At 42.4% G+C, this 25461-nt stretch overlaps 3 protein-coding genes across 5 annotated transcripts; 1 reads left to right on the top strand and 2 right to left on the bottom strand.

Moving 5' to 3' along the window:
* The first annotated feature begins 775 nt into the window (after nt 1-775).
* tefb (TEF transcription factor, PAR bZIP family member b) lies at nt 776-11630 on the top strand. 2 transcript variants are annotated; one of them, XM_064314150.1, is made up of 4 exons: nt 776-1113; nt 6381-6845; nt 7211-7431; nt 7613-11630. In XM_064314150.1, exons 1-4 carry the CDS (start codon nt 1014-1016, stop codon nt 7826-7828), a joined length of 1002 nt encoding a protein of 333 aa, XP_064170220.1. In that variant the 5' UTR covers nt 776-1013; the 3' UTR covers nt 7829-11630. The 2 variants fall into 2 exon arrangements, with proteins under 2 accessions (XP_064170220.1, XP_064170219.1); XM_064314149.1 differs by lacking the exon at nt 776-1113 and adding an exon at nt 2386-5308.
* Nucleotides 11631-12677: 1047 nt separating this feature from the next.
* On the bottom strand, nt 12678-21027 carry LOC135242871 (protein Tob2). Of its 2 annotated transcripts, none has more exons than XM_064314146.1 (3): nt 20790-21027; nt 18331-18429; nt 12678-17991 (listed from the first exon to the last, which is right to left on the bottom strand). In XM_064314146.1, the coding sequence occupies exon 3, from the start codon at nt 17966-17968 to the stop codon at nt 16742-16744; it is 1227 nt and encodes a 408-aa protein (XP_064170216.1). In that variant the 5' UTR covers nt 17969-17991; nt 18331-18429; nt 20790-21027; the 3' UTR covers nt 12678-16741. The 2 variants fall into 2 exon arrangements, with proteins under 2 accessions (XP_064170216.1, XP_064170218.1); XM_064314148.1 differs by lacking the exon at nt 20790-21027 and adding an exon at nt 19319-20749.
* An 850-nt stretch (nt 21028-21877) lies between these two features.
* Nucleotides 21878-24308, bottom strand: LOC135242873 (PHD finger-like domain-containing protein 5A). Its single transcript, XM_064314151.1, has 4 exons — nt 24169-24308; nt 23479-23502; nt 23057-23223; nt 21878-22211 (listed from the first exon to the last, which is right to left on the bottom strand). Exons 1-4 carry the CDS (start codon nt 24218-24220, stop codon nt 22122-22124), a joined length of 333 nt encoding a protein of 110 aa, XP_064170221.1. The 5' UTR covers nt 24221-24308; the 3' UTR covers nt 21878-22121.
* Nucleotides 24309-25461: the final 1153 nt, after the last annotated feature.

Raw genomic sequence — 25461 nt, 5'->3', positions numbered from 1 at the left:
TGTGATGTTGTTTGTTCATACCCCTTCTCTGCTTGCTTGAGTAAATGACAAACCAGAATGAGTTTCAGTCCTGAATGTTTGGGATTCTTTTTCTTATTTCACTTGTGATTCTATGGATAACAAACTCTGTGTGAGACACAGTTTAGAATCCAGAAGGTTGGTGCAGGTAGTTCACTCAGAATCAGTCAATCAATGAGAGGGGTCCTTACTTAAATGGTTTCCAAATGGTAATAAGATTTTTTTTTAAACTTGATGGAGAGACTGAAAGGGGACATTGTTTCAAAAGTTAAATATGACGGATTGTGCTTGGATTACATGAAAAAGTTGGACTTCAGCAATCAAAAACACTGTCCCCTGCGGTAGATGGGTTTTGAGTGTTGGAAGCCCTGAAATCTGGGGTCATCAGATAGTGTGCCATATTCATAAATAAAGCTCCATAATTTTCTAGTTTGCTTCATAGGTCTAGTCAGAGGTTATTAATGGGCATTCTAACAATTCCAACGTGTTTTTGACAAGTTTTCTCAAGATGTGCACTTCAATCTTTGTTTTCACAAAGAAACTAAGCCTAGTTCCTTTGGTTTTTTGTAGTTTGTAAGTCAGGTATTTCTCACCACGCCTTACCTAAATTCCAATTGGCTAGCACTGTAAATGGCAGCTGTCTCAACTAATACGAAGTATTATTTACTTGTGTGTTAATGAGATGACCGTATATACGGCGTTTAATTGGTCAGTTCACCCTTGTTAGAACATAAAGTGGGCGTGGCTATTTAACTTAATTGTATATTGCTCTCTCAAACTCATGACCTACAATCGGAAGGTGTACATTCCCAGGTTATTTTGTGGCCAAGCCATTGAACCACATGACACGAAGCAGCAATTACCTTGAGATGTCAAATTTACTGGCCATTAGGAACAAACTTGTTTGCTTCAGTCAAACTTGAGTTTTGAATATCAGATCCAGCGTGGGCTATTAAAGCAAACCTTCGAGTTATTTGTTCTCAGAGCAAACAGAGATGTCGGCTGCCAACGGATTAATCGCAAGTGATATTCCTGAAGTTTTAAAAGCTTTGCTTGAATATCCATTTTCTGTCCTCCCGACGACCGATGGCAACGGTAAGGACATATAGCATTTTACCTGTAGAATTTAGCGAACTATTGTGGCTATGTTGTCTGACAGGTTCAATGAGAAGTCTATTGAAGGACCAACTGATACTTCTATATTAAGGTGAAGTAACACTTCGTTTCTCGGAGACTTGGAGAATAATGCTCCGAAATACGCTAAAGAATCTGGAAATTCTGATTGCATGGTTATAATTATGCATAGGTCTGGACAACGATTCAAGATCCCGCTCAAGATTGCTGCCTGTAGTACGATTTGTGAATTGCTTAGCAGGAGCTGTTAGCTGGAAGCAACAAGTTGCTTTTAGAGAATTCGAAATGTATGGACGTCGTTACCCTCATCTATACAGAGGACTGCAAAGATATTAAAATTCTGCATTGAGTGTTGTAATACATTTTTCAGAAGTATTAGTATTTTTCAGAAGTTTCAGCTGATAATTTTAGGTTCAGAAATGGAAACCTGTGGTCTTGTTTTTTCAGTGTCGAAGTTATCGCCATCACCATTAGATCAGCTGACTTTTTTTGTTGTCGCTTGGCGAATTTCTTTACACTAGATTTACATGTGACTGGACAGGTGCAGCTTTGTACACTTACCTTTGTCATTACAATAGGACGGAAGGAGTGCCTTGTCACAATCCTATTCCAATCCTATGGAATCTCATTAGCCCATCTAGAATGTCAGGAATTGTTATACCTACATGAAAAGACACACACACGCGCGCGCGCGCGCGCGCTGAGACAGAGGCATAGCCGACTTACAAAAAGCACCTTAAGTTCATTTTCTGCGCCAAATAGATTCATTTGGTAGCCTATTGTCAAATACCAGCATTCATTTGTAAAAACCTGGGTTTACCCGCTTCTGTGTGTCAAAAACGAACCCGCACACTTTTTAATGGCACCTGTGGTGACGCGGAGACTACGCGGAGTCATGCTGGCAGCGCGATTCGTCGTCAGTTCCAATGCTGGCCAAAGTGGCTAGTGCATATCTGACATGGTTCTGTAGGCAAACATACAGTACACTTTCAACACTCGCCAAGGACAGTAGTAACGGACAGTTATCAATAATTATATGGTCATTTCCAGAACATTCTATGTAACTACAAAAGACAAAATAGCAGAAATATGTTGTCAATCTCTGAGATAAATGCCTTCATTCCTCGGCAGGTAAAGCTGCAAAGTAAGAAAGGCAATTAAATGTTATCAAGCTTTGTACAGGGTCTAGCTTTTTTTTTTTTTTAAATGCCTGTGCAGGAGCATGGTCCCTATTTTATTTATTTTATTTTTATTTATTTTTTTGCTGTCACTTTCAGCTGGGCCAAAAGTGTGATTCAATACATTGAAATAAGTATCAGTTCTCTTAAAACAAACAGAATGATTTCCCATCCTGTTGGGAAATTAGCCCACCCGCAACAACAAAACTTATATAAACCTATTTCCTGCTCTGTTAAAAGTATCTGGAGACTGGAAATCCCAAGTCTTCAGAATCCCACTGGGCAGAAGTTTCAGAGGTTAAACTATATCTTGTACTGGCCCAACTTGCCAGGTGGCAAGTATTTTGTCCTTATTTGTAAGACCCATTCATTTCTACCACCACATAATGCAATTTGGTGTGCTTGCATCTGAAACATGCATTCCTTGACGACAGGTTAATTCTGTAACTGCTCCGCAGTTGTAGGCTTTTCTAAAACAGGGACAGGGTAGCATGATGAGAATACCCGTAAGTGCCACAGCTTCAAGGTCATTTTGAGTGGGCCTACTGCTGCACACCACTAACCACTTAGCTTGGATTTACTGTGCTTACTGACAGCTTTGAAGCAAACCTAGGACAGTGCATAATAAAGACAAGTAAAATGGACTTAGACTATGTTATAAGGATTTCCAAGCATTACCTGAAATGAAAAACAAACAAACAAAAAATGTGTTGTTTTGTAAACTAGCATAAGATTTATTCAGGGCTTAATTGTCTTAAATTTTGCCTAAATTGTATTTAAAGATGCATGCCTCATTGGTTTGCATGCAATTTGCATTGTGCTTATTTTCCAGGGTAGCAGTGTAGTATATTGCTTACAAAAAGAGGGGGAGTTATGTTATGCACTCTCTTCCCAATCAATTTCTGTTGAACCTTGCTCTGCAAGTTTCACATGACAAGCAGTCACCAGAACTGAAGTTTTTCTTCAAGAAAACTGGGATTTGGCATGATCATTCTTATGCTGAATTTTACAGTATGTCGTTATAAAAAAAAGGCTACATTTTGGTGCTGTAAGGATTCTTGGGTTACATTCTGCCAAACTGTAACATAGCAGGTGGTCTATCAGCTCTCTCAATTAACCATTTTAGAAGCCATAGTTTGTCACTTTAAAGTGTATGATACCTGAATTCTGGCTGAGGAAAGGGTGAAACTGGTTACATGGCTTCTTTGTCAAACGTGCTTAACCAATGAATGCCGCTTCTTTCCTAACACTCTAAATGTAATTAATAATCGTGCATAGCCTACAGTCTCCTTTCGGCAGTGGCCTGACAGCTCGTTTTTCCGCGCTATTCATGTTTTGCAAGCCCCTGATAATGAACTGCGTGAAGACTTGGGGGAGGGGCGAGGGGGAAAAAAATAGAAGCGCTGCTGGAACTCTGTTCGGTACACAATGTTCTTTCACAGACCTGCTGAAAACCACACTGTCGCATCGCGGTCAGACGCGCGCGCGCACTCACAGGTTAACTGAGCGTTCTATAGGCTACCGTTTATACGTCCTTTGTGTGTTAAGTGTTCCTCGATTATTTAGTATTTTACTGTTAACTTCAGATAAGATATGGTTGTTCCTGGTGAGCCATAAGTTCAGGGTCCTTAGATATCAGCAAAACCCACAGGTAATCCAATGTGGGCTAAGGCGCATTATTGCCTGATTCTATGTTGCTTGGAGTATGACGCACTGGTTGGATCACGCCGTGTGTTTCTGCAAATGCGGGTTTATGTTTACTGCAAATATACAATGTATTATGGTTTGGACTGCAATAAGGTCGTCCACTGAGCTCAAAGACAAGTGTTCTGAATATATTGGTTATGTTTGTCCTTTGTAATGATGCAGTTGTATTGGAGTGAACATCCTTTCCCGAAATGGTTCTACCAAATATATAGCATCAAATTAGTATATCATTTATACAGTGGTCCCAGGGTGCGCGTGTACCCGTTCTTTCATGTGCCGTCGCCTTGGCACGCACGTGAAAGAAATCCTACCCCCTGCAGCCTTGCTCACTGCTCGCACGTGAGAGTGCAGGGGTTTCACGTGTTTTGCCACGCGATACGTTATTGGGCAGTAGAACATTTCTTGTACACTGTGTTTTCAATGTAAAGGGACATAAACATATTGGTGCGTACACGTGCACTTTTGTGTGGAAAGGAGGCTTGGCTTGGGCGTGTGTGTATTCTGCTACATTTAGCTAAACGAAAGCTTAAAGTTGAAAGCGCGCCGAAGTGGGTAGCTTGGGCTACGTTATTTACAATGCTGTAATTTGATAATTCACCAATTAACCAATTTTCTGTATTTGATACGACTTGGGTAGTTGTATCAATACATTGACCAAGTTTCGCTGGTCTTCACGCCCAAGTCTTCTGACTCCCTCTTATACTCTGTCGGGCTGAGTATGTACACTATGCAGACCGCATCCTACACATTGAATCTGTCTGGTACAGTATGTACCTTTTTGCTATCACGTTTCTCTCGGAATGTATGGAGGGGGATCGGCAACTGCGTCGACCAATAGGCATGCAGGATGTGGAAACGATGCAGCTTCGTCTTTGTGTTCTTCTAATATTCATGTACCAGGAGCGAACACGACCTATCCGCGCGGGGGCTGTTGAATATTACTGAGAGGCGGAGAATCGGGTCAATCGCAGGAGTGGCAGTGCGGTGGTGGTGTTGTTGTTTAGTCTAATCTTTGCTTTAGCAATTGGGTTCCCTTGAGCGGAGGTTTGGTAAATAGAACTTTAGCAAAGGAAAGCGCTTCACACCTTTGTTTCGCATTAATTGACATACACGCGTACAAAACGGTACATAGCTGATCATGCCCGTAGAATCGACACCTACTATCGCAGTGGCACCGGAGCGAAGCTCCAGTCCACAGAGGTCGTTCCCTTTCGTTCTGAAGAAGATCATGGATATTCCCCCACCAAATATTCTGGAGGATTGCGATGATGGTAAGGTAATATTTCACGAATATTTTATGTGCATGGAGCATTGGTGCGAAAGCAACAAAGCGCTCCAACTGAGAGCATGGCAGAAGCTGGAGAACTGTTATTTCTGAACGAACAAGCCAGACAGATACTTGCAGAATGCTGTTTGAATGAGCCTAAATCAGTTATCGAATGGTTGCTAGTTTTTCTACTGAATAGTTAATTAGATCGGCAAGCTATTCTGTTATTTTTATAATTTTATAGAGACATTCGAAATCGTTCGCATGCTTGTGTCAATTCCCGGAGTTCTCGATTATTATTCAGAGGTAAATGAATGCCATTATTGAAAAAAAAAAAAATTAATTAGAAATTTTAACGAATGCTTTAGCATTTCTTTTTAGCAATGAAGATAATGTATTTTACGTTTTGAGTTTTCTGTCCAGTGGGGAGAGTGGATCTCAGTGCACACTATTGAGTCTATTTGAATTTTCCAGCCAGGAAAGTTTCTACATTTTAATGCTCAGTTTTACCCACTCAGCAGTCTAGCTTGCACCCTGGCTTATGATTCAATAACCCAAGGGTGTTTCCTGTTAGTTTCACACAGTTTGACGATTCCGTGCATAATGAAAGTGTGTCACAATTAGAAACATTTAAAGCTTTAGAAAGCAGAAACTTTCATGAAATGTATGAACAATGTGGACTGTAATTAAACTGTAATTTGCTCCACAGACTGAAATGTGCAAGTCAAATAGCTTTAAAGTAACATTTTGGCACCTTTGCCTAAAGGGTGTCTACGTAATGTTCAGGGATGTCAGGAAAACTAGCACTGTGTGAAGTGTTTTTGCCATTATTGGAAGCACTAAATTATCTTTTTGTGTTGACAATCTCTTTAGAGTACCCCCGCCTCCCATTGTTATGTCCTGGACTGCTCTCCCTTTTCCCTCACCCTGTCTCATACCTTCAAACTGCCCCAAACTTGACTAAGTTATAACCTATATCTGACCCCCCCCCCCCCCCCCCCCCGCCCCGCCCCATTTCTCTGTGTCGCACTCATTCATGTCTCTCTCCTTTTGTTCAATTGTGTTTGCCCCCTCAGAGAAGGAAAAGGGTAAACTGTGCTCGGCAAGCGATGGAGAGGGCAGGGGCAGTGGGGGGAGCGACGGGCTGGGGGGCACAGGCGGCGTGTCTGCTTCCCTGACCCCCGCCATTTGGGACAAGACCATCCCGTACGACGGCGAGACCTTCCACCTGGAGTACATGGACCTGGACGAGTTCCTGCTGGAGAACGGGATCCCGGCTTCTCTGGAGGAGGAGCTCCAGAAGAACCTCAGCACGGAGAGCCCCGAGCAGAAGGAGACGGTCCCCCCTGCCACCGCCTCCAGCCCCCCCACCGCCTCCAGCCCCACCCCTACTCCCACACCCACCCCCGCCCCCACCCCCACCCCCGCCCCTAAAGACACCACCCCCGTCTCCCTGCTCTCCTCCGTGGAGCTGGATCAGGACGTGGATGACCTCCCCGTCTCCAAGACCTTGAATGCATCCACCACCAAAACCATCATAGGTGAGGGGCTGGCACATATATTTACACGCACACACACACACACACTCGCATATGCACACACACTCACACACACACACATACACACACACACACAAACACATGCGCGCACACACACATACACACTCACACACACGCACACCACACCACACCACACGCACACACGTGCAGGTTAACTGCCACACAGGTGCACTAGACTGAAACACAGATTAATTATTTATATGGAGCAGACTGGGGCAATTCCTGAGGGAGGAAACTGCAGGTGCCTGTAGCCAGGTGCAAGTGAAACAGTATAACAGCCAGGTGTGCAACCTGGAGGCGAGGAGGGTTACTCACGGAAAGGCGCTAACTGCCGCTTCTCTGATCAGAGGTGAACAAGGAGAGGGAGCGGGCCACCCCGTCGCCGATCAGCCCGGACGACGTGGTGGTGGAGGTGAACTTCCAGCCGGACCCGGCCGACCTGGTGCTGTCCAGCGTGCCGGGCGGCGAGCTCTTCAACCCCCGCAAACACCGCTTCTCAGAGGAGGAGCTGAAACCACAGCCCATGATCAAAAAGGCCAAGAAGGTGTTTGTGCCCAGCGAGCAGAAGGTAAACAGGGTGCGTGTGTGTGTGGGCGTGTGTGAGTTCTGCTTGCGCACAATGGCCTTAGAAATAATGCTGGGACATGTCTTGTGATGAGATGCCATGAATGACATTTTCTCTCCCATTTTCTCTCTCCCTCTCTCTCTCTGCCTCTCTCCCTCTCGCTCTCATCCCTGCCCACTCCCAGGATGACAGGTACTGGGAGAGGAGGAAGAAGAACAACATGGCGGCGAAGCGCTCGCGCGACGCCCGGCGCCTGAAGGAGAACCAGATCACGGTGCGCGCGGCCTTCCTGGAGCGGGAGAACGCCGCGCTGCGGCAGGAGGTGGCCGAACTGCGCAAGGACTGCGGCCGCTGCAAGAACCTGGTCTCCCGCTACCAGGCCAAGTACGGGCCCCTGTAAGGGGCGCCTGGCAGCCGTGCGCGGGGTCGGTCGGCCCGGCCGACGGGCGTCGACACGCTGACCGACGCAGCTTCAACAACAGACATCCCGGCGTCCCTTTTATTTACCCGCCCCACTTTCAGACCGCTGTGTCGCTTCAAAGCGACGTCCACGGTACACGCGCGACTCAGACGTGCGCAGACGCAACAACCCGCCGCCGGCGCGCGGGAACACGCAGGGCGAGGTGCTCGCTCAAACACACACCGCCGTACATTCAGGGGGTCCCGCCGGGCGCCGGCTCTCATTAGCATAAACAAACGCACACGGAATGCGCTCATGGCACCGTACAGAATTGCCAGAGCAGGGTGGCGCAAGGGGGGGCAAATTATTACACCTTACCGCCAGCCGGCCTCCAGAGCCGAGGAGCGATAGGTCTGAACACGCTGTTGCCTGAGCTCGATTTCATTTACACAGGTAAACCATTAAGGCAATACTCTTTCAAAGCATGAACACTTTAAATACTGAATCGTGAACCTCGTCTTTCCCCCTCCTGTCTTCCGAACTCTTCTGTGGTGACTGGCCTTTTTTCTCCTCTGTTAAAAAGCACTGCTACTGAGGTGAGCGGACAATAGAGAGTAGAGACTGACTGGCAGGTTGATTTACTGATTCAGAGCAAACGACATGGTGAAATGACACAAGATTAGTGGGTGGGTTTGGGAATCGTTAACTGAAAGATAAAAAACTGGAAGTTTGTATCCCACTGCCACGTTAAACGTCAGCGTCCTGCGAGCTTCCCTTGATATTTTTATTGCTGAGTGTTCCTTCCGTATTTGAGGGGAAGTAAAATCGGGTTAATCTCACAGAAGTATGTGATTGTTTGATTTGGTTTTATTGTATATAGACTTTTTAATTCTCTAATGCACCATATTGTGTGTGTTCTTGTTTTTTTGCACTTACCAATTGTAAAATCGGCAAGTTGAGCGAAAAGCGTAAAAGACGAAACGAGGAGTTTACGGGCGAAGACGAGGAAAAGGCTTCTTTTACTGTGACACCTGGGGGTTGTAGTTTGAAATAGCCTGTCCTACATTGAAGCGACTCTTGTTCCATTTATAGAAATGTTTTTGCAATAATTTAGCTTTCAGTCCGACTCCTCAGTTTTATAAAATAATTTTTTTGGATGATTTCAGAAGAGGAGAAGGGTGGAGACTGTTTCTTTTATATAGTGGATGAAGTCAAAGGCAGGGCTTTCATCATGCTTATTACAGGTGTATATAGATGAGTTTTCTTGTGAAAATATACATGTGCAGACGGGGCAAAACATCATTCAGAGTCTATGTCACTTCAACGGCAATTTTGAGAGTGCTTTAGCTTAGCCTAGACTCCATGCTTTAGCTTAGACTAGACTCCATCTTGAAATTACCCATTTATTTACTCAAGATAGCCCTATAGCTATTTTAGTCATAATTGAAATGTCATATCTTTGATTTTCTCTACCTTCATATCTTTTGATTTTCTCTACCTTCAAGAAAAACACAACTCTGTCGTTATATAAATCTTTCATTGCATCAGCAATCGTAATTATGATAAAGTAACGCGGAGGGAGAGGCTTAAATGCCGAGTCTGTCACATTTCAGTTGTTTCTGCCCCCGTACGCTCCATTGTTTGTAAACAGGAAACTCATCTATAATGTTAGTACTTTGGTTTATTAAGGTGCTAGTAGGCCTTCTGTAACAGTGTATTTTAGGAAGACCTTTATATTTGAGCCTTCTCACAAGTAATTGCTCCACTTCTGCTGGGTTCAGACCCTTGTAAATAGCTGTTTTGTCTTGTTGTTTGAAATTGTCTGTTTTTTCAACAAGTGTGACCAGTTGGTCACACGTGAGAATTTAACTCTTTACAAGTTATTTACAAATGTACAAATATTTGTCTGTTGAACAAATGGCCATGATGAGTGCAGTGGATCTGGTTGGAATATATAGTTGTGTATCTCCTATTTCTAACAATATTCATTGCAAAAATTACACAAAAGTGACCTGATTGAGCATTGGATTCCATGCATTATGAAACTGTTAGTTTGAAACGGGTTCTTTAATCTTAGGACTGGAGCTGGTCTGTGTTTCTGGGTTTCAGTTCTACCTGATCTCACATTTACCTCATTGAACGCTTTCATTAAATATGAATATTTCTTTGAACTGTTAAAAAGGACTCTGCCATGGTTTTCGTAAAGAATTTGTGGAAGGAGATTGTCTGAATGGACTATTTTACAGAATTTACCGGGGCAAAGCCACAAAGACTCTTGGTTCTCCATCTCCCACCGACCAGTTTACCAAACTCTTATCCTAGTCCTTTCTGTTATATTGATGGGCAGTGCATGAGGGCAGAATTTATAGTTCTCAAACAGAACCAGTTTTTTCAGGGTGAACTGTGCGTGTATGTTAAAGGGACCCAATCCCTTAAGGTGTCTTCTGTTATTGTGGCTCAATCGTCTGTGGAGATACCTGAGGAAATGTCCCAAAACCCTTGGTGCTTCCAGGCCAGAATGGCAGTTCATCTGGGACAATATTGTGAGTTTATCTCATCAAATTTATTTTCAAAATGAGAATGTAATCACCTCAAAAGGAAACATGCGAATTTAACTTTGTGCTCCAAAACTCAACAGCTCAACTCAACTAATTACCTTGGACAAAGGATTGGACATTTAGAAGTTGTCTACCACAATTCTCTTGTTGAGGGATTGTGTTGGTGATAGCCATGGTTGGTCCTTAGCAGAGCTTACAACTTATTAAAACATGTTTGTGCATGCTAACATTAAAAGTTCTCTAGTGGTAGCCAATGTATTCTGTAAAAAAGTTTGCCAAAGTTTTTTGAAATTTTAGGGGGAAGGAAGGGAGTTGGGTTGATGTGATTAAATTTACCAACTGCACTGGGCTGTTTCGGTCAATAGATTTTTTTTTTGGAAATCCATGAAAACCCTTTCTGAGAGAAGTCCTCTGGTCTTTCTCAATAACTTTTTTTTGCAGGTCGGTTTCAGACCTCTCCATTCTCAGTCATAGGAATGGACCCCACTAGGTGAACCGAATGCAACACAACATAACCCTGTATAATACTAGGCAACACATCAACCCAGCTCATTACATAGATGGTGTGAGGTCAAGGTTTTGTGAGGTAACTTTTTAATGTAACATACTTACTGTCATCAGTCAAACCCTTTTCATGGACCTTGAGTTGAGTGAGAAGCAATTAAAAACAAAACAAACAATATTCAAGTATACACCATAAATATGGAGTGGAGCTAAATCAAGATGCTGAAATTACAAATCATTACTTCTATCCGGAATTTCCAATTGCTGGACATTGCAATCTCTTGTACATATTCGCATAACAAAGTGGTAGTGAATGCTAAATGCATATTTACACTGTACACATGGGATGGGCATATCAGAGGTGCCAGAGAATGCACTGTGTTGAAGTTGTTGTCAGAGATCAGGAAATAGGCAATATAGACTCATGAGATGCAGGTTTTGCCTTGAAACTGAGGTTCCTATATGTAGCAGTCAAAAGTTATGGCGATTTCACAATTAAGTTTTTTCTTCTACCTTTTTATATAAAAGTATACTAAACTGTATGTCTCACTGGTGTTTTTTTATTTGTCCGATTTTTGACTATTTTGGAATGATATTCTTGGAGAGGGCGAGATTTTTCTATAAATATATTATTTTGCATTTTTTCTCTGTGCATTCTGTATTTGATAGTGTGACCACAGTATGTCATTACTGTTCTGTATTGTCCAAATTAATAATAAAAATGAGATAATGAACTGTTATTTCATTATTTTGTTAGTTCGCCTTCTTACTGCCCTTCTATTGCACCATTTCCTGTGTCCCTTCACTTGTTTGAATCAGCCTTCTGTTTGGTGAAGTTGAGGGTAAAATTATTTGGGGACTGAACTTTTAGCTGAGACTTTGCAGATTTGAATCTCAGGTAGGACCCTGCTACTGTACACTTGTATAATGTACATACCCTGAAACCTGAAAAAGAAATCCAGCTGTATTAATAAGCATTATGCATTAATATAGGCTGTAGAAACTGCTCTAGATCAGGGGTTCTTCAAACAGAATATAAACTACAAGGAGCGACTGCTAGACAGACACATGGGCGTCCACAGTATCAGCAACGCAAGAGGATGAAGGAACGAGTTTCATTTCACTGAGCAAAATGTGGTGCCCATTCATTTGATATTCACAGTTGCCTGGCCCCACCCCCTTTTTATTATTCTGAAGGCGTGCAGTGGGTTATGTAATTCGCTCACAAGGGAAAGATGTTACATAAGGCCTACCTCAAACATTAGAGGCTGGAGGGAGAAGAGAGAAGAGGGGATGCAAGGAAAGGAAAGATGAGGTTGAGCGATGAGTGGAAGACAATATTCGAGAAAGACAGAAAGCTGATCTGACTAAATACAGCCATCTTGAGCAGACAGAGCAGTGGAGAGGGGGTGTCTAAAAAGCTGGAGGCTGGAACTCTCCTAAAAATTGTAAAATCAAGACATGCTTCACAAAAAAGTTAACATACAGCTAAAATCCAATTAGTCATAGACATTATTTACAATGAAATATTGCAAATGAATGTCACATAATTTAGCAGAGGCAGTAGTGAGTTGAATGCATGAGATAAATCATAGGACTGCTTTTGTGTGTGTGTGTGTGTTGGGGGGAGGGGTTGAGGTGCCCTTCAAATGGCGAGTAAATCAAGTACATATAAGAATAATACAATTCTTTGGATATGACAAACATAAAAAGGTCTGAATTACTGTATTCACATATTTTTCATTGAACATTTGGAAGTAAAAACAGATTAAGACAAGACAAGTAGATTATTTTTCATGCTTATTTTTGTCATCATTTTTTTATTACAAACTTAAAAAAAGAATCCGATACAATAAGAAACTGCAGTAGTTTGTCCCTTGGGAGGGAACACAGAAAACAGGTCATTGCATTTTGCTTGGGAAAGGTCCATGTCATCCTACAGGGTGTTACAGATCAGATACAAAATAGGGAAATTATAATAAAATACAGGCAAAAAAGAAAACACTATTTGAATACATCTTTCATTATAGCTATTTTTCTTAAATGTTATATTTTCCATATAAAATTAATCTTTTTCAACAAAATTGTTCCAGATAGCAAACCAAAATACAAGAAAATAAGCTCAAGATATGAGATACGAAGAAAAAAAAACACACATTTACTCTGTTACAGTCAACACTGGTGGTACAAAGTCCTTCATTCAAAGCAAATATAGGTCATATACAACATACCATCTCTCACCACAACCTCAATATTTGTTAAAAAAAAAAAAACTTAAATTTGTGATGGCATGAAAAGGTGTTTCCAATTTCCAACAGAAAACTATGGAGGCTTGTGAAGCCCAAAAACCACAGCTTCCATCAACAGTTTTCTTTACTATAGGTCTTTTGTATCCACCATCCCATGTCAAATGTGGTTTGCAGCAACTGAAGATTCTTCTCCAGCTAGCCACAAACAACACTATGCATCCTGTGCCAGCCTTATAAACGGAATGTGATCTCAATTTGATTAACTGGGATGATCAGTCCCCCCCCCCCAATGAAGTGCCTGGGAGTTTGATCAATGAGACCAGGAACACATTTTGGCCTTCTCAAAGTCAAAGTAACCGGTAAGAAGAACCACAAATGGTTTTACGGAGCACAGTAACCTCCCCAGTGTAGCCCTCTCTAGATCTCTCTATAACCAAGGTGGACTGATACGGACCACGTCTCGGTCGAGCTCCCCACTTTCACGGCACACTGAAAACGGGCAAGCGCAGAACAGCCCTGTCACAGGGAGGCAGGCCAGAATCTGCAGGGGGACACGCAAGCTGAACACACCCACTCTGGATCAGGAGCACTCTAGCCCAGGAACAGGTACAGCATGGCTGTGTGTGTGTGTGTGTGTGTGTTTGGAGTGGGGGGAGGGAGGGGGTGAACGCAGAAGCTCCGAGGCGTGAAATGAAATGATTATGGAATTCCGCTGGGACGAGAATTCCGTGGCGCTCTCAATGCCGATGTGGGTTCGACGGCAGCACAGAGGCGAGCTCTGCGAGGCGGAACTACGGAAGGGGTGCAGGGATACAGAACGGAGATGGAGGGCAAGACTGAACTCTCTCCGGAGGAGAGAGACGCCGACAGTACGCAAGGAAGTGGGAGAAAGGAGTGGCCTGGTCACACAGACGAACAGAGAGAAGACAATCAGTACAGGGAAGGAGGGAGTCACGTGTTCCTTTTTTTGGCTTTAACAACGGACAAAAAAAACCAAACAAAAAAACCAAGGGTGGTGAAAAAGGCGGTAAGTCAGGTATTCAGACTGCCTGGGACACAAAGACATCCGGACACTCCACTTATGGAGGTTTCGTCTTTGTAAACATCCTTGTCTTTAAACTCAACAAGAAACAACTTTACAGACTACATTTACCCGTCTTTTATTGAACAATTTCTGTACAAGGTACGATACACATTCAATACTTTTATTTTATATACTTTTAAATTTTTCATGTTTCATCTTGCATATATATTTATATATTTTTTGAAAAAATAACTTCAGCACGTAAGAAACTAAACAATGAAAAAAAATTCTTAATAATGTAAGAAATATATACATATTTATACTGGTATAGTATATATCTCTTACCTTTACAAACGTTCTAGATAATTCTTTGAAAAACACACAGGAAAAATAGAAAAATTGTAAATAAATTACAAATAAATGTAAAAATGCATCAACCCCCCCCTCCCCCCCCACATCTGTACAGAAATGCAGCCCTCTAATCCATCCAAAACTCCCTGCCCCACCAAAAGAAACTAACACAAAAACTTGAAATAAAATAAAAACAAACTGCAAGAGACTGACAGTCGTTTAGCAAAACCAGTATGAGCACAAGTCAAGGGTCCTGTATGTTTTTAGCTTATACACGCAGGTTTATGGGCACAATTTAGAAAACATTCAGCTCAGAGAAGGGTCATCCTCACCCCTTCCATTCCTCCCTATTACAAGACATTTCTCTCCAGAGACAGCTCCACAGATGATCACCGGCCTATTAGCCCTCTCCACGTTACGACAACATGTTTATTATTACTATTATTATTATTATCATCATGTTCAAATCCATTCCATATACATTCCTGTACTCTAGAGACGCCTGCGGCAGGCGATGTGAAAATGACCGGTCGCCGAAGGGATGCGATCGCTCTCGGTGCAGGAGAAGTGTGCAGCAGCAGCAGCCGTTTGTGAATAAAGTGCTGTGTGGATCTGAATGAGGTGGGGGCATTTGGGCTGCCTCTGCCCTGGTTCTGTACCATCGCCCAATGGGGACATGGCTCCTTTTCACCAACTATCAAAGTGGTCTGGCAAAGGTATCATATAAAGTGACTGGATATAAATCACAGGAAACATTCACAGTCCCGACATCAAATTAAACACAAAATAGGAAAATATAACATCACAACGATTCATCACATCCCCCACCCCGCCACCCTCTCCCACCCCCTGGTTTTCAGGATTCAAGCAGCAACTGTCAGAGAACATAATCACAAGACCAGAGAACTAAAACAGGAAAGAGAGGGAGAGGGAGAATCCTAGTTTACAACAGTACTGAAGCTCTGCAGAAACGCGTTCTGGGTTTTAAGCCCTCAGTCCACGCACTGTAATTCCCATAGATCTCCTCCCTGTCCTCCTCATCAATCTCCCTCCATCTTTCTCCTCCTCCTCCTCCTACACTCCTCATTTATTGAGATCTCTCCTTAACGGTCAATGTCATGCAAAGCCATTTATCACAATCACCACTGGTCACTGGTCAACTGTGCCCAATACCCATCCATCCATCCCCAGGCTCTTAACTTCAGACACTTTTGCATGCAATTGTGTGTGTGCGCGCTTGTGTGTGTGTCCTGCTTTCCCACTGTAAGACCATCTTGTCACACTTCCTCCATTTCAGCTCTAGCTCATTAATTATCCAGCCCACAATACAGTGTTAGTGTTAGCCTACCTCCCACCCTACCCCCCCCCAACCACCCCCACCACCCCCTCACCATTCTGTCCTACTTGCCCTCTTTGCCCTCTGTAAATCCCTGCGACTAAATTTCCCCTTACTCTGTCTCCATTTCATACAAAATGTCAGAGCAGATTTTTCACGTATATAAAAGAGGTGTTGCTCAAGTCCCTCCTGACACTGCAGTGGAGGACCATGGACATCCACTGTTCTCTGACTGCAGTTCAAAGCCACGTATTTGTGTTGCGCTTAAAAAATGCCAAGTTTCCGTAAAGTGTAAATAAGCCACACGACAAAGCAAAGAACACTGGAGTGTCACCGCCCGCTTCACAGGGTCGTGGCAGGTCCGCCGCAATTTCATGCTAGTCGAGAAGAGAGCGCCGCTAGCCGCTAGCAGCTGTACCCATCGCCTCAGACCCACACAACCAGTCTGTGGGCCTGCGGGCCCTGGGTCTCATTTCACAGCATTATACAACAGTGAGAGCTAGAGTGCTTCACACTGTTTTGCCCAGGGGAAATGCACAAGGTCGAGCATCAAAAAAAACCCCCAAGGGGGTTATATACTATCAAAGTTCAACATTTAAACAGTTTAACATTCAATGCAAAAAACGTTCTGTGCAGCAGGAGACTGGTTACTCCCCAGGCGAAACAGAAACTAAAAATCCTTCCAAAAATTAGTACAAGAACATTAACATAAACAGCGATTTTCACAACATATGATGGTGGTGGTCATTTTATATTATTTCTAAGCTGTAATATTAGTAAGAAGAAGGTTACAAAAAAAAAAAAAACAAACAAAAAAGCAGTCTTTATGAGTAAATGAGCCAGAATTAGTCCATCACCCAAATAAACATGTTGAGTTGACAAATGCAGGCCTTAGTTGGCCAACACCACAGGCTGGAAGGCCTGGCTGGGGTACTGCAGGTTGTACCCCCCCAGCCCCTCCACAAACGGGGGCTTCTCCAGGTAGGAAATCCCACCGCTGCCATCAATGATCCCCACGGCGGGGCCCGGCGGGGGGCTGGAGAAAGGGTCGAAGGTCGGGTGGGAGTGGGGGTGGGCAGGGTGAGGGTGGGGGGGCTGGAAGGCGCTGGCATGTGGGGGCAAGGCGGGGGCATCTGTATCGAAGTAGAGGGCGCTGGGGGAGGCAGGGTAGACAAACTCTTTGGCATTGGGGGAGAGCTGGCTCGGGACCTGACCTCCCAAAGAGTGAAGGGAGAGAGAGAGGGCCTTGTGCTTCAGCAGCCCTGGGGGGGAAATGGTGGTGGGCGAGCGGGATAGCATTCTAGGCTGGGGGGGGACCCCGACTCCCGACCCCCCCGCTGATCCTGAACTACCGCATTTCTTCATCTTAGTGGAGCCAAATTTAGTGGCGGCGAAAGTGGCGGTAGTGAAGGTGATGGGCTGGGGGGGTGGGCGTGGGTTGGGGGGAGCCGGAGGCTGCTGCTGAGGAGGCAGGTAAGAGAGGCCAGAGCTCGGGGGTGGGGGCGTCGAGGTGTTGGAGGAGTGGGCAGTCAGACTGTTCGGGGTGCTAGGGGCTGGGTACCCAAATAAGCCTGGGCAAGATGTGGCAGAGAGGGGCGTGGGGGAGCTGGACAGGGAGGGCAGGACGGGAGACACCTGCCCACCAACTGGCACAAAAACCTGAGCCTCTGGGTTGAACCCCAAACTCTTGCCCTCCTCCACCTCCAGTTCCCCTTTGCTCCCCCCATTAACCCCCTCTGGGCGCTCTCCTTCCCTACCCAGGCTGGGGGGATCCTCAAGATACAGCACCTTCACCGCCCCTTTCTCCCCGATTTGGTAGGATACCTCATAGGGGTCGATCCACACGCTCAGCTCTGGAGGTACATTGGCTCGCACTTCTTCTGTGTCCAGGCCGCTTCGCCGAGCGGCCAACTCCACCACGGGGTCTGGAGGGGCCCCCAGGTGCAGGCAGCGGAAAGCGGACCCCCGCAGAGGGGTCTCAGGGTACCAGTGGCCCTCGAAGCGAGACACCAGAAGCCGTTCCAGCTCCTCCCCAAACAGGTCTGCGCGGCGCCGGGGAAGTTTGTTGTACAGGTAAGACACTATGAAGTTCAGGGCTACTTTCACCTCCAGGTGCATGGCTGTGTCAGTCAGGTGGCGACCTGGTTAAACCAAGATACGGCACAAGGAGAGGCCTATGAACACCAATCTAACGCTCAAGTCTTTACATCCACATTGTATGTGCATTTCAGTCTTATCTGGACTACATTTGCCAACAGAAATGTGACTAATGCAGTATTAGCAGCCTGCACCATATTAAAACTTGCTCTGTCTGGGTTAACGAGCAGTACAGCTGTAATGCCACCTTCAGGAGAGCAGAGAAGAAGACCTTGAAGTTATCGACGGTGTGTAAACCTGAACTGTCCCCTCCCTTATCTCACTTACATATCAAGGACATAATGATGTCAGTAACCTGGCAGAGAAAGACAGGGCATTCCAACCTGTTGGAAGTAGTGTGGCAGCTGCTGTCAGCTGAGCGTCGCTATCAGTTAAGCCTCCCAATGTTGTCAAATGTTCATTGCTCCCTTCCTCGAAAAGGTCTAAGAAAAAGAAACCAAACAAAGGTAAACAGCAAATATAATTAGAGAAACATGGATATCTGTAATGAGTGACAATGACAAAGAATGAAACCTTTAAGCAGCAGACTGTGTTATGCATTTGTTGTTTTTTGTTGCGATGTACACATAAAATGGCAGAGGCTCGGCAACCCTGTGGCAACTGCACTCCCCAAAATGCATTGGACAGTAGTGTCATTTACGTCATCATTACGCGTGCACAACGCAGAGCATCCGCCTCCGCATAATCAAAACAATAGCAATCTCATTGACACGAACGTTGCTATTATTTCTGTGCGAATACAATTCACAGACCAGTTGAGACCATACATATTTGCTGCCATTGACAAGTAAAATTGTATTGGAAATATGTACAAAAGAAGCAGGAATCGTAACAAAAATTGGAATTCACGGTCGGTCATTGAATGGAAAGGTGACATTGTTGTTGCTCCAAAGCCAGCTACACTGCTAGCATGTTAGCAGTTGTGCGGTGAACTTGCCAGATAGCTAGCTCAAGCAGATGTACGAGGAGATATAACCGTATCAATAGCACAGATCCTGGATGCCTATAGTTTGTTTTGCTGGGTACACAATGCAGTCGGTGACTACAAAGACGAATAAGTTAAACTTGCTTGCTAGCTAGCCTGTCCACAGAGAAGGATCTACGATACCGATGTGCGAAACAATTTTGCGATACACATTAGCTCGCTAGATAAGCTTATCCTAACCCTAACTAATGACGTATCTTATCGATCCGTAAGCTTCATATTACTCGTTCACCCAACCTAGCTATCTTCTTATTTAGTATGATTCTGAAGATTATTCATGTGCCCATTAACGTTAACCTTTAATAACAAAATATTAAAATACACACCTAGCAAGTACAAGTAGCTACACGAGCATACTAGTCACCATCTGTGTCGAAAATGGTGGCTGTGTAATTAGCAAGCAATCGTTGGCGATACACGGAGTAAGCACTAAAAACTCTGCAGCTCGAACGCGCAAATGCTACCTATATACAAAAACATCCAGCATTATTTACAGTAGTTTCGTTTGGCTCAATGTCATTCAATGTCACTCCGTCAATGTCGTGATTAAAATACAAAACAGTTTCAACTTTAAAATGGGAGACGACATTTTTAAAGATTATTTAATGCACCGCACATACATCTAAAACTCTGACCCACCCACTGGAACGGAGCAAGTAGAGCTGTGGATTTATTTGCGGATAGAATTTTGCCCTAGGCTTAAATGGCAACTGTATTTGGATGTGACTTGAATAGATATGCGTTTTCCACGGTCTGGCAGGGTACACGTAAAATGCTATAAAGATTAATACAATCTTGTCGCCTGAATTTAGTTCAAATCAGTGTTATAAAGTATACAGTAGCCCCAAAACCAGATTTCTGGCCTGTTATAATTTAATAGCCGATTGATACAATCATTGTTTGCGACAGTCCAGCAGCTGAAGGCCAGTATTATGACTAAAAGCTGAATCTAGAAATGTTTGGAACCGGAAATACAGCGATATTAAAAATGTATTTGTGCTTAAATAAGAACGATTTTGCCAAGTAAAGAAGTTGCATTCGTGTGGACTGGATAAAAGGGGGTGGGGAACACGCTACGTTTACAAGAAAATCCTCAACTGTACATCACAGATATACAGCCATATGCATAATTAATTGTGAGACCCAGAAGCATATAAATACACTGATAATAATCACTTTGAATTAGGCATTTAAACGACAGAAATGTAATTACGTGCGTTGCATCCGTGTCCTATATGGTAATGAATTCAGCCGATATCGATAAAACACCCTTCGCCATATGATAACACGAGGCACACACTTTCTTTAAACGTTATATTAGGTTTGCAATTAGACGTTTAAAGTAAGAATCCACTTTGCAAGTTTAGGTCTTACATTGCACAAAAATAACGTCCACAATAAAACATTTACAACCGTCCTCAAAAGATACGAAATCATTGGGCATTTGCTACATAAACAATGAGAGCAATTTACTAGCGTATGTAGTATTTTGAAAAAATAAACAAAATAATAATATAACCAAAGGTGCTAATTACTTTCCAATGCAGTCAACATTTAAAAGGAAAAACATCCATTTTAAATGAAGTTAAAATGGCATTTTCAAAACACCAGATTCTAAAATGGTTGACAGCACCTATTATACATTCAGGCAAGGTTCGACATTCATTTTTTATACCAAGCAATGTTCCCAACCCACAAAACAGATATGATTGTAGGGAAATGCACCGTTTACCGCTGGAATATAAAATGTATGTAAAATGTCATACATGTTTATACGCGGCTGCTATGTATACTTACTGATGCCCAGCTTGTGTTCTGTTCCTGCGCTTTTAATTCCCGTAAGTGTAAGTGAAATGGCAAGGTATATGGCTTTGGAAATTAGCTGCTTACAGACAGTGCTAATGTATTTTGTTTTGTTAAATTTTATTCATATACATTTATCGTAGAAGTGGGCCTCCGTTTCAACAACCAACGAAGTGCATATGAAACACCCAGAGGAAACTTTACTGTTTGACAACCTTGCGCATTTATACCAGCCTCTGTTGCCCGCACCCCCGGTCTGTGACGTTTTTTGGGACCGGGACTACTTTCTATAAGCTTCCACGATTAACCCTTTGCACTGTGGTTTGGAGTGGAAAAAATATTTGTATAAATAATTCATAAAATATGTAAATAATAAACACAGACATAAAATAATATATTAAATAGTGCACATACCTACTGAATTAATTAAAGACGTGTAGGCATAATTTAAACAGAACATTGTGTGAGGTTTGTTATCAGAAGTTTAAGACTGCAGTCCACCAGCCTACCCACATCTATGCAAATATTTGTCACTTCCGTCTATTTAAATACGCTTGTGCTCATTTCACTGTGAACCTACATGCATTTTCACTGGTATCAAAGTGGCATATAACGCTATATCGCAGATTAAAAACAGGAACTGTAACCGGCCTCTAGTTTCTTGCGCGTCAGAACATTTATATTGTGATGGCTATACCTTGCCTTTTTGCTAAAAATACAAGCCATGATAGCAACAGCGCTTTCATTGGTTAAAGGGAAAGAGAGCCAGTAATATATTGGTTGGCAAGAGTGGCCAGTCAGCAGTTGGGTAAAGGAGCAGAAGGCAACTGGACAGTGACAGGCATTATGGGTAATGTTGTTTATGTCTGCACTTTTTGCACGTTGTCTTAGATTGGTTTGACATGGTTTTGCCACACAGTACAATCTAATTACAAAAACTTTCCCTGCAGAAAACATTTAAGCGATACTAAACCAACCTCAGTGTTCAATAGCAACCTATTATTTGCATCAATTCTCTGCTCATTCAGCTGCAATTCTCTTATTTGCACTTAAAAGAAATTATGCACATGGCAGAACAAAAATTTATTTCAAAAACAGGTTTATTATATAATCACATCCTACACCTAGAAAAATGTAGTTTTTTGCAGAAAAGAGGCACAGGCCATGTTGTGTGACATGAATGCTATGAGAGTTGTTCAACAGTTGTGCTCGTGGTTTTGGCTCCGGAGTCAAACGCATCTGAATTGGTCTTTCCAAATTCTTCATGTCGATTGCCAAAACAGGGCCACCAGTGTTTTGGATGATCCAGATTCACCTTCCAAACAATCACCTCTTCTTGAAGCCATACTTTTTCCGTTCATAGAAGAGGTCAGTCTTGGAGCTACCCAGGTTTACAATCTTCGGGCAGCCGTCTCGCTAAGGGAGAAAAAGTTCAACATACTGTGAGTTCATGACTGGATGTGAAACTGTACATCTGAGCTACTGATCTCTAAGCCCGAAGGACCATAATCCAGCAGGTTTTCCCAGTTATTTAAACCACCAAATGCCCTAGAACTTGGCAACCACAGAAAAGCCTACAGAAGCTGAAAAGCAGGACTAGACAGTGGAAGCCTTTGAGCAGAGAATGTTTATACAGACATTTCACATTGTTTTTGACGTGTACTCTTAAACAGATACCGCTCAGAAACTGATGGCTTTAGAGTCAGGTATAATGCATTACATTTGTACATCATGTCAAGTCTCTCATTTAGACAAGACAAGGAAACATTGCAAGTATTTCATTATGCGGAAAAAAACTGTTTTGATCCTTCAGTAGATGGTGATGAGGTACAGATTGTGAGGAGGGGGTATTTCAAATGTCCTTTTTGATATGTCCTTTCTGATTTGCAGCAGAATCCTGTTTTTTATAGTGACTTGTGAATTATGATCTGAAGAAACTTTCACATGATTATCAAAAAGGACATTTGAAATACCCCCTCCTCACAATCTGTACCTCATCACCATCTACTGAAGGATCAAAACAGTCTTTTTTTAATCCAGTTGGGATAATGCTATACAAGTAAACCTGTGATGGTTACTGAATATTAGACCAGTAATATCAAGTTTTGGTTTTAGGAGGAATGTTTTAGGCATATTGACACTGACGATCAGCCTGCTGCAATTTGGATGCATGTCTAAAAAAATCCACATTGCAAAAATGAAATAGTATTAGAGGCCACTGTTTGCAGAAGGCACTATGAGCACAAGCACACTGCACTGACATCTTTCTCCTGGATAGTGCACTCCTTGCAATAGTAGGCGTCGGAAACCCCGGGTCCTCCACAGATGACGCAGCGGCCCTGATAGGAACCGTAGTTGCACTCGTCGCAGATGCGTACTAGTGTGCAGGGCCTCACGTACGAGTCACAAATCACACACTTTCCATCACCTACGAGGGGAATACAAAGACGACGACAAGAGTCAGGAGTAATTTCATAATTCCAGGACATGGAGCAAGCCTGAGAGGATGCTAAGTGATTTTGTTCAGTGAGAAATTAAATTCAAACTTCTAGCAACGCAATTTTTAAATGAAATCCCTTTCATTAATTTTTTTAAAAAACATGCATGCAAACACAAAGCCGTGAAACGCCAACATAATAATCACTTCAATTATATTAGTTAAAAAAAATTGTAAATTACTTACATTTTTCACATAATCGTCCGATGGCTGAAAAGTAATGAAACAGAACAAATTAAGTAATGCGTGTACATCCAGATAGGTTCACAAATTCTGTCCTGCAGAATTGTGTTGGTTTTTATTCCCAACAGATCTGCAACCATTGAACTGTAAAAACGTGTATATTGTTCTTGATTCTAAACATGTAATGTCTGTTGGGGGATTATTTACTACATTATATCAGAAATACCTATGTATTCCATAAAAAATAACTGTCTCGTATTTACATCCCAGGACTTAAAATCAATCAAGATCAACTACTGGGTTAAGAATAAGTTTTCACAAATATCCTCGATCATTGTGCTGCATGAACCGAATATAATTTCCCAACGCATAACATTAAACAAACCGAATTTTAGCTAGAGAAGTATTCTTAACATCTATTCACACATATTTTAAGACGTCATTTAGGTAGCTAAAGTATAATCACAAACGAACATTGTCCACGGTAAGCTTACTGAGTAGGCCTACGTTTTACTTGAAAAGCAAATCAACTAACATTAGCTGCCAGGCTAACAATATAAGCTAACGTTACACCGGTGTGCACTGAGCTTAGCTTGAACTAAAAATTGGCCCAACTTGGAATATGTCGAAAAAACAAGAATTAGCTGGCGAACTATACCAGTTAAATGACTACTATAACGTTTTCACTCTCACCAACTCCAGCTTGTTTTCTACAAAAGATGAGATCCGGATGATGTTTAGCCATTTTGAACTGCGAGCGAAGCCGCGACGCATGTCGTACGCTTATCTACTCTGACCTATGAACTTTAAACTGTGCTGCACAGGAACCAGATCTGTAACGAAAATGATGACACCGTGTTGCTCTGTGCACATGCGCACTGTTACAAAATTAATACTAGGCCTACGTCCTAAGGTTTATTTGTCCATTCTTTTTTCCTTTTCTATTTCACATAGATCATGTTTATAGCATTAACATCATCAGGTAATGTTATGAGAACGTGCATAAAACATATCTGAAAACAAGAAGTTAATTAGCTGGTTTTGGTAGCCTCACAACATGGCGACTTGTTATGTCAAACACCTCTTCTCAATTCAGTAAAATAGCCTATTGGTTTTCATGTCACATATTTTAAATAATAAATTAGCTTGCTAATTAATATCCATTACGGTGGAAACATGCATTAAAAAGAATATTAAATATCTATATTTACATGCTTGTATGTAGGCCTAGTATGTACGTATGTATGTTTTCAGCATATTTAAATTGGCTGTACTGCTTTTGCTGGTTTCAGAATTATCTCGCAGACCATACTCGGCACATATCATTGGAAGACAGTAGGCCTAGGTTATAATGTAAAAACAGTTTTAAAACATGTAGGCTACCTCGTTGGTCTAATCCACAACTACTCCTTTAAGCATTTAAAATATCATGTGTATGCAGATGATGTCAGTGCATGTGGAGGTGGTTTTCAAAGACTGAATTTTAATGAAATATAAAGAAATCATTCTTAAAGTGGTTCTAAAAGAAACTTGAAATAATAATAAAAAACGAATTTTGTTATTAAATAGCCTACATAATGTTTTCCATTAAGTACACGTCCAAACTACCAGTCTTTCTGTATCGTGAAATTACTTATATGCAAGGATCAGCCTGGTTTAAATCCAAGAAACTATTAATTGGGATATTTGATTTTTTCTTTATAATGGTACTTCTATGGACTACTAACACTCCCTTTTTTACTTTACGTGTCTCTCTTGAAAAAAGATTAAATCTAACATCTTTACATGTTATTTCACTTTTTGAACAGTGTCATTTATTTTTACATTTACATTTTATGGTATCTTTTTTTTTAATGCATACCATATATATTTATTTTAATTAAAAATGAAATTTCTTATAGGACGAAATACATTTTTCTTGAATAATAGGGCTTTCTTCCAGTACTTCTCACGAGCGTTTGGAAACGTTTCTCCGCTTCTTCGTCC

This window comes from Anguilla rostrata, chromosome 17 (assembly GCF_018555375.3).
Source record: "Anguilla rostrata isolate EN2019 chromosome 17, ASM1855537v3, whole genome shotgun sequence".
In the NCBI taxonomy this organism is placed as follows: Eukaryota; Metazoa; Chordata; class Actinopteri; order Anguilliformes; family Anguillidae; genus Anguilla; species Anguilla rostrata.
The sequence above is the reverse complement of the archived record's forward strand: the minus strand, read 5'-3'. Positions and strand labels throughout refer to the sequence as shown.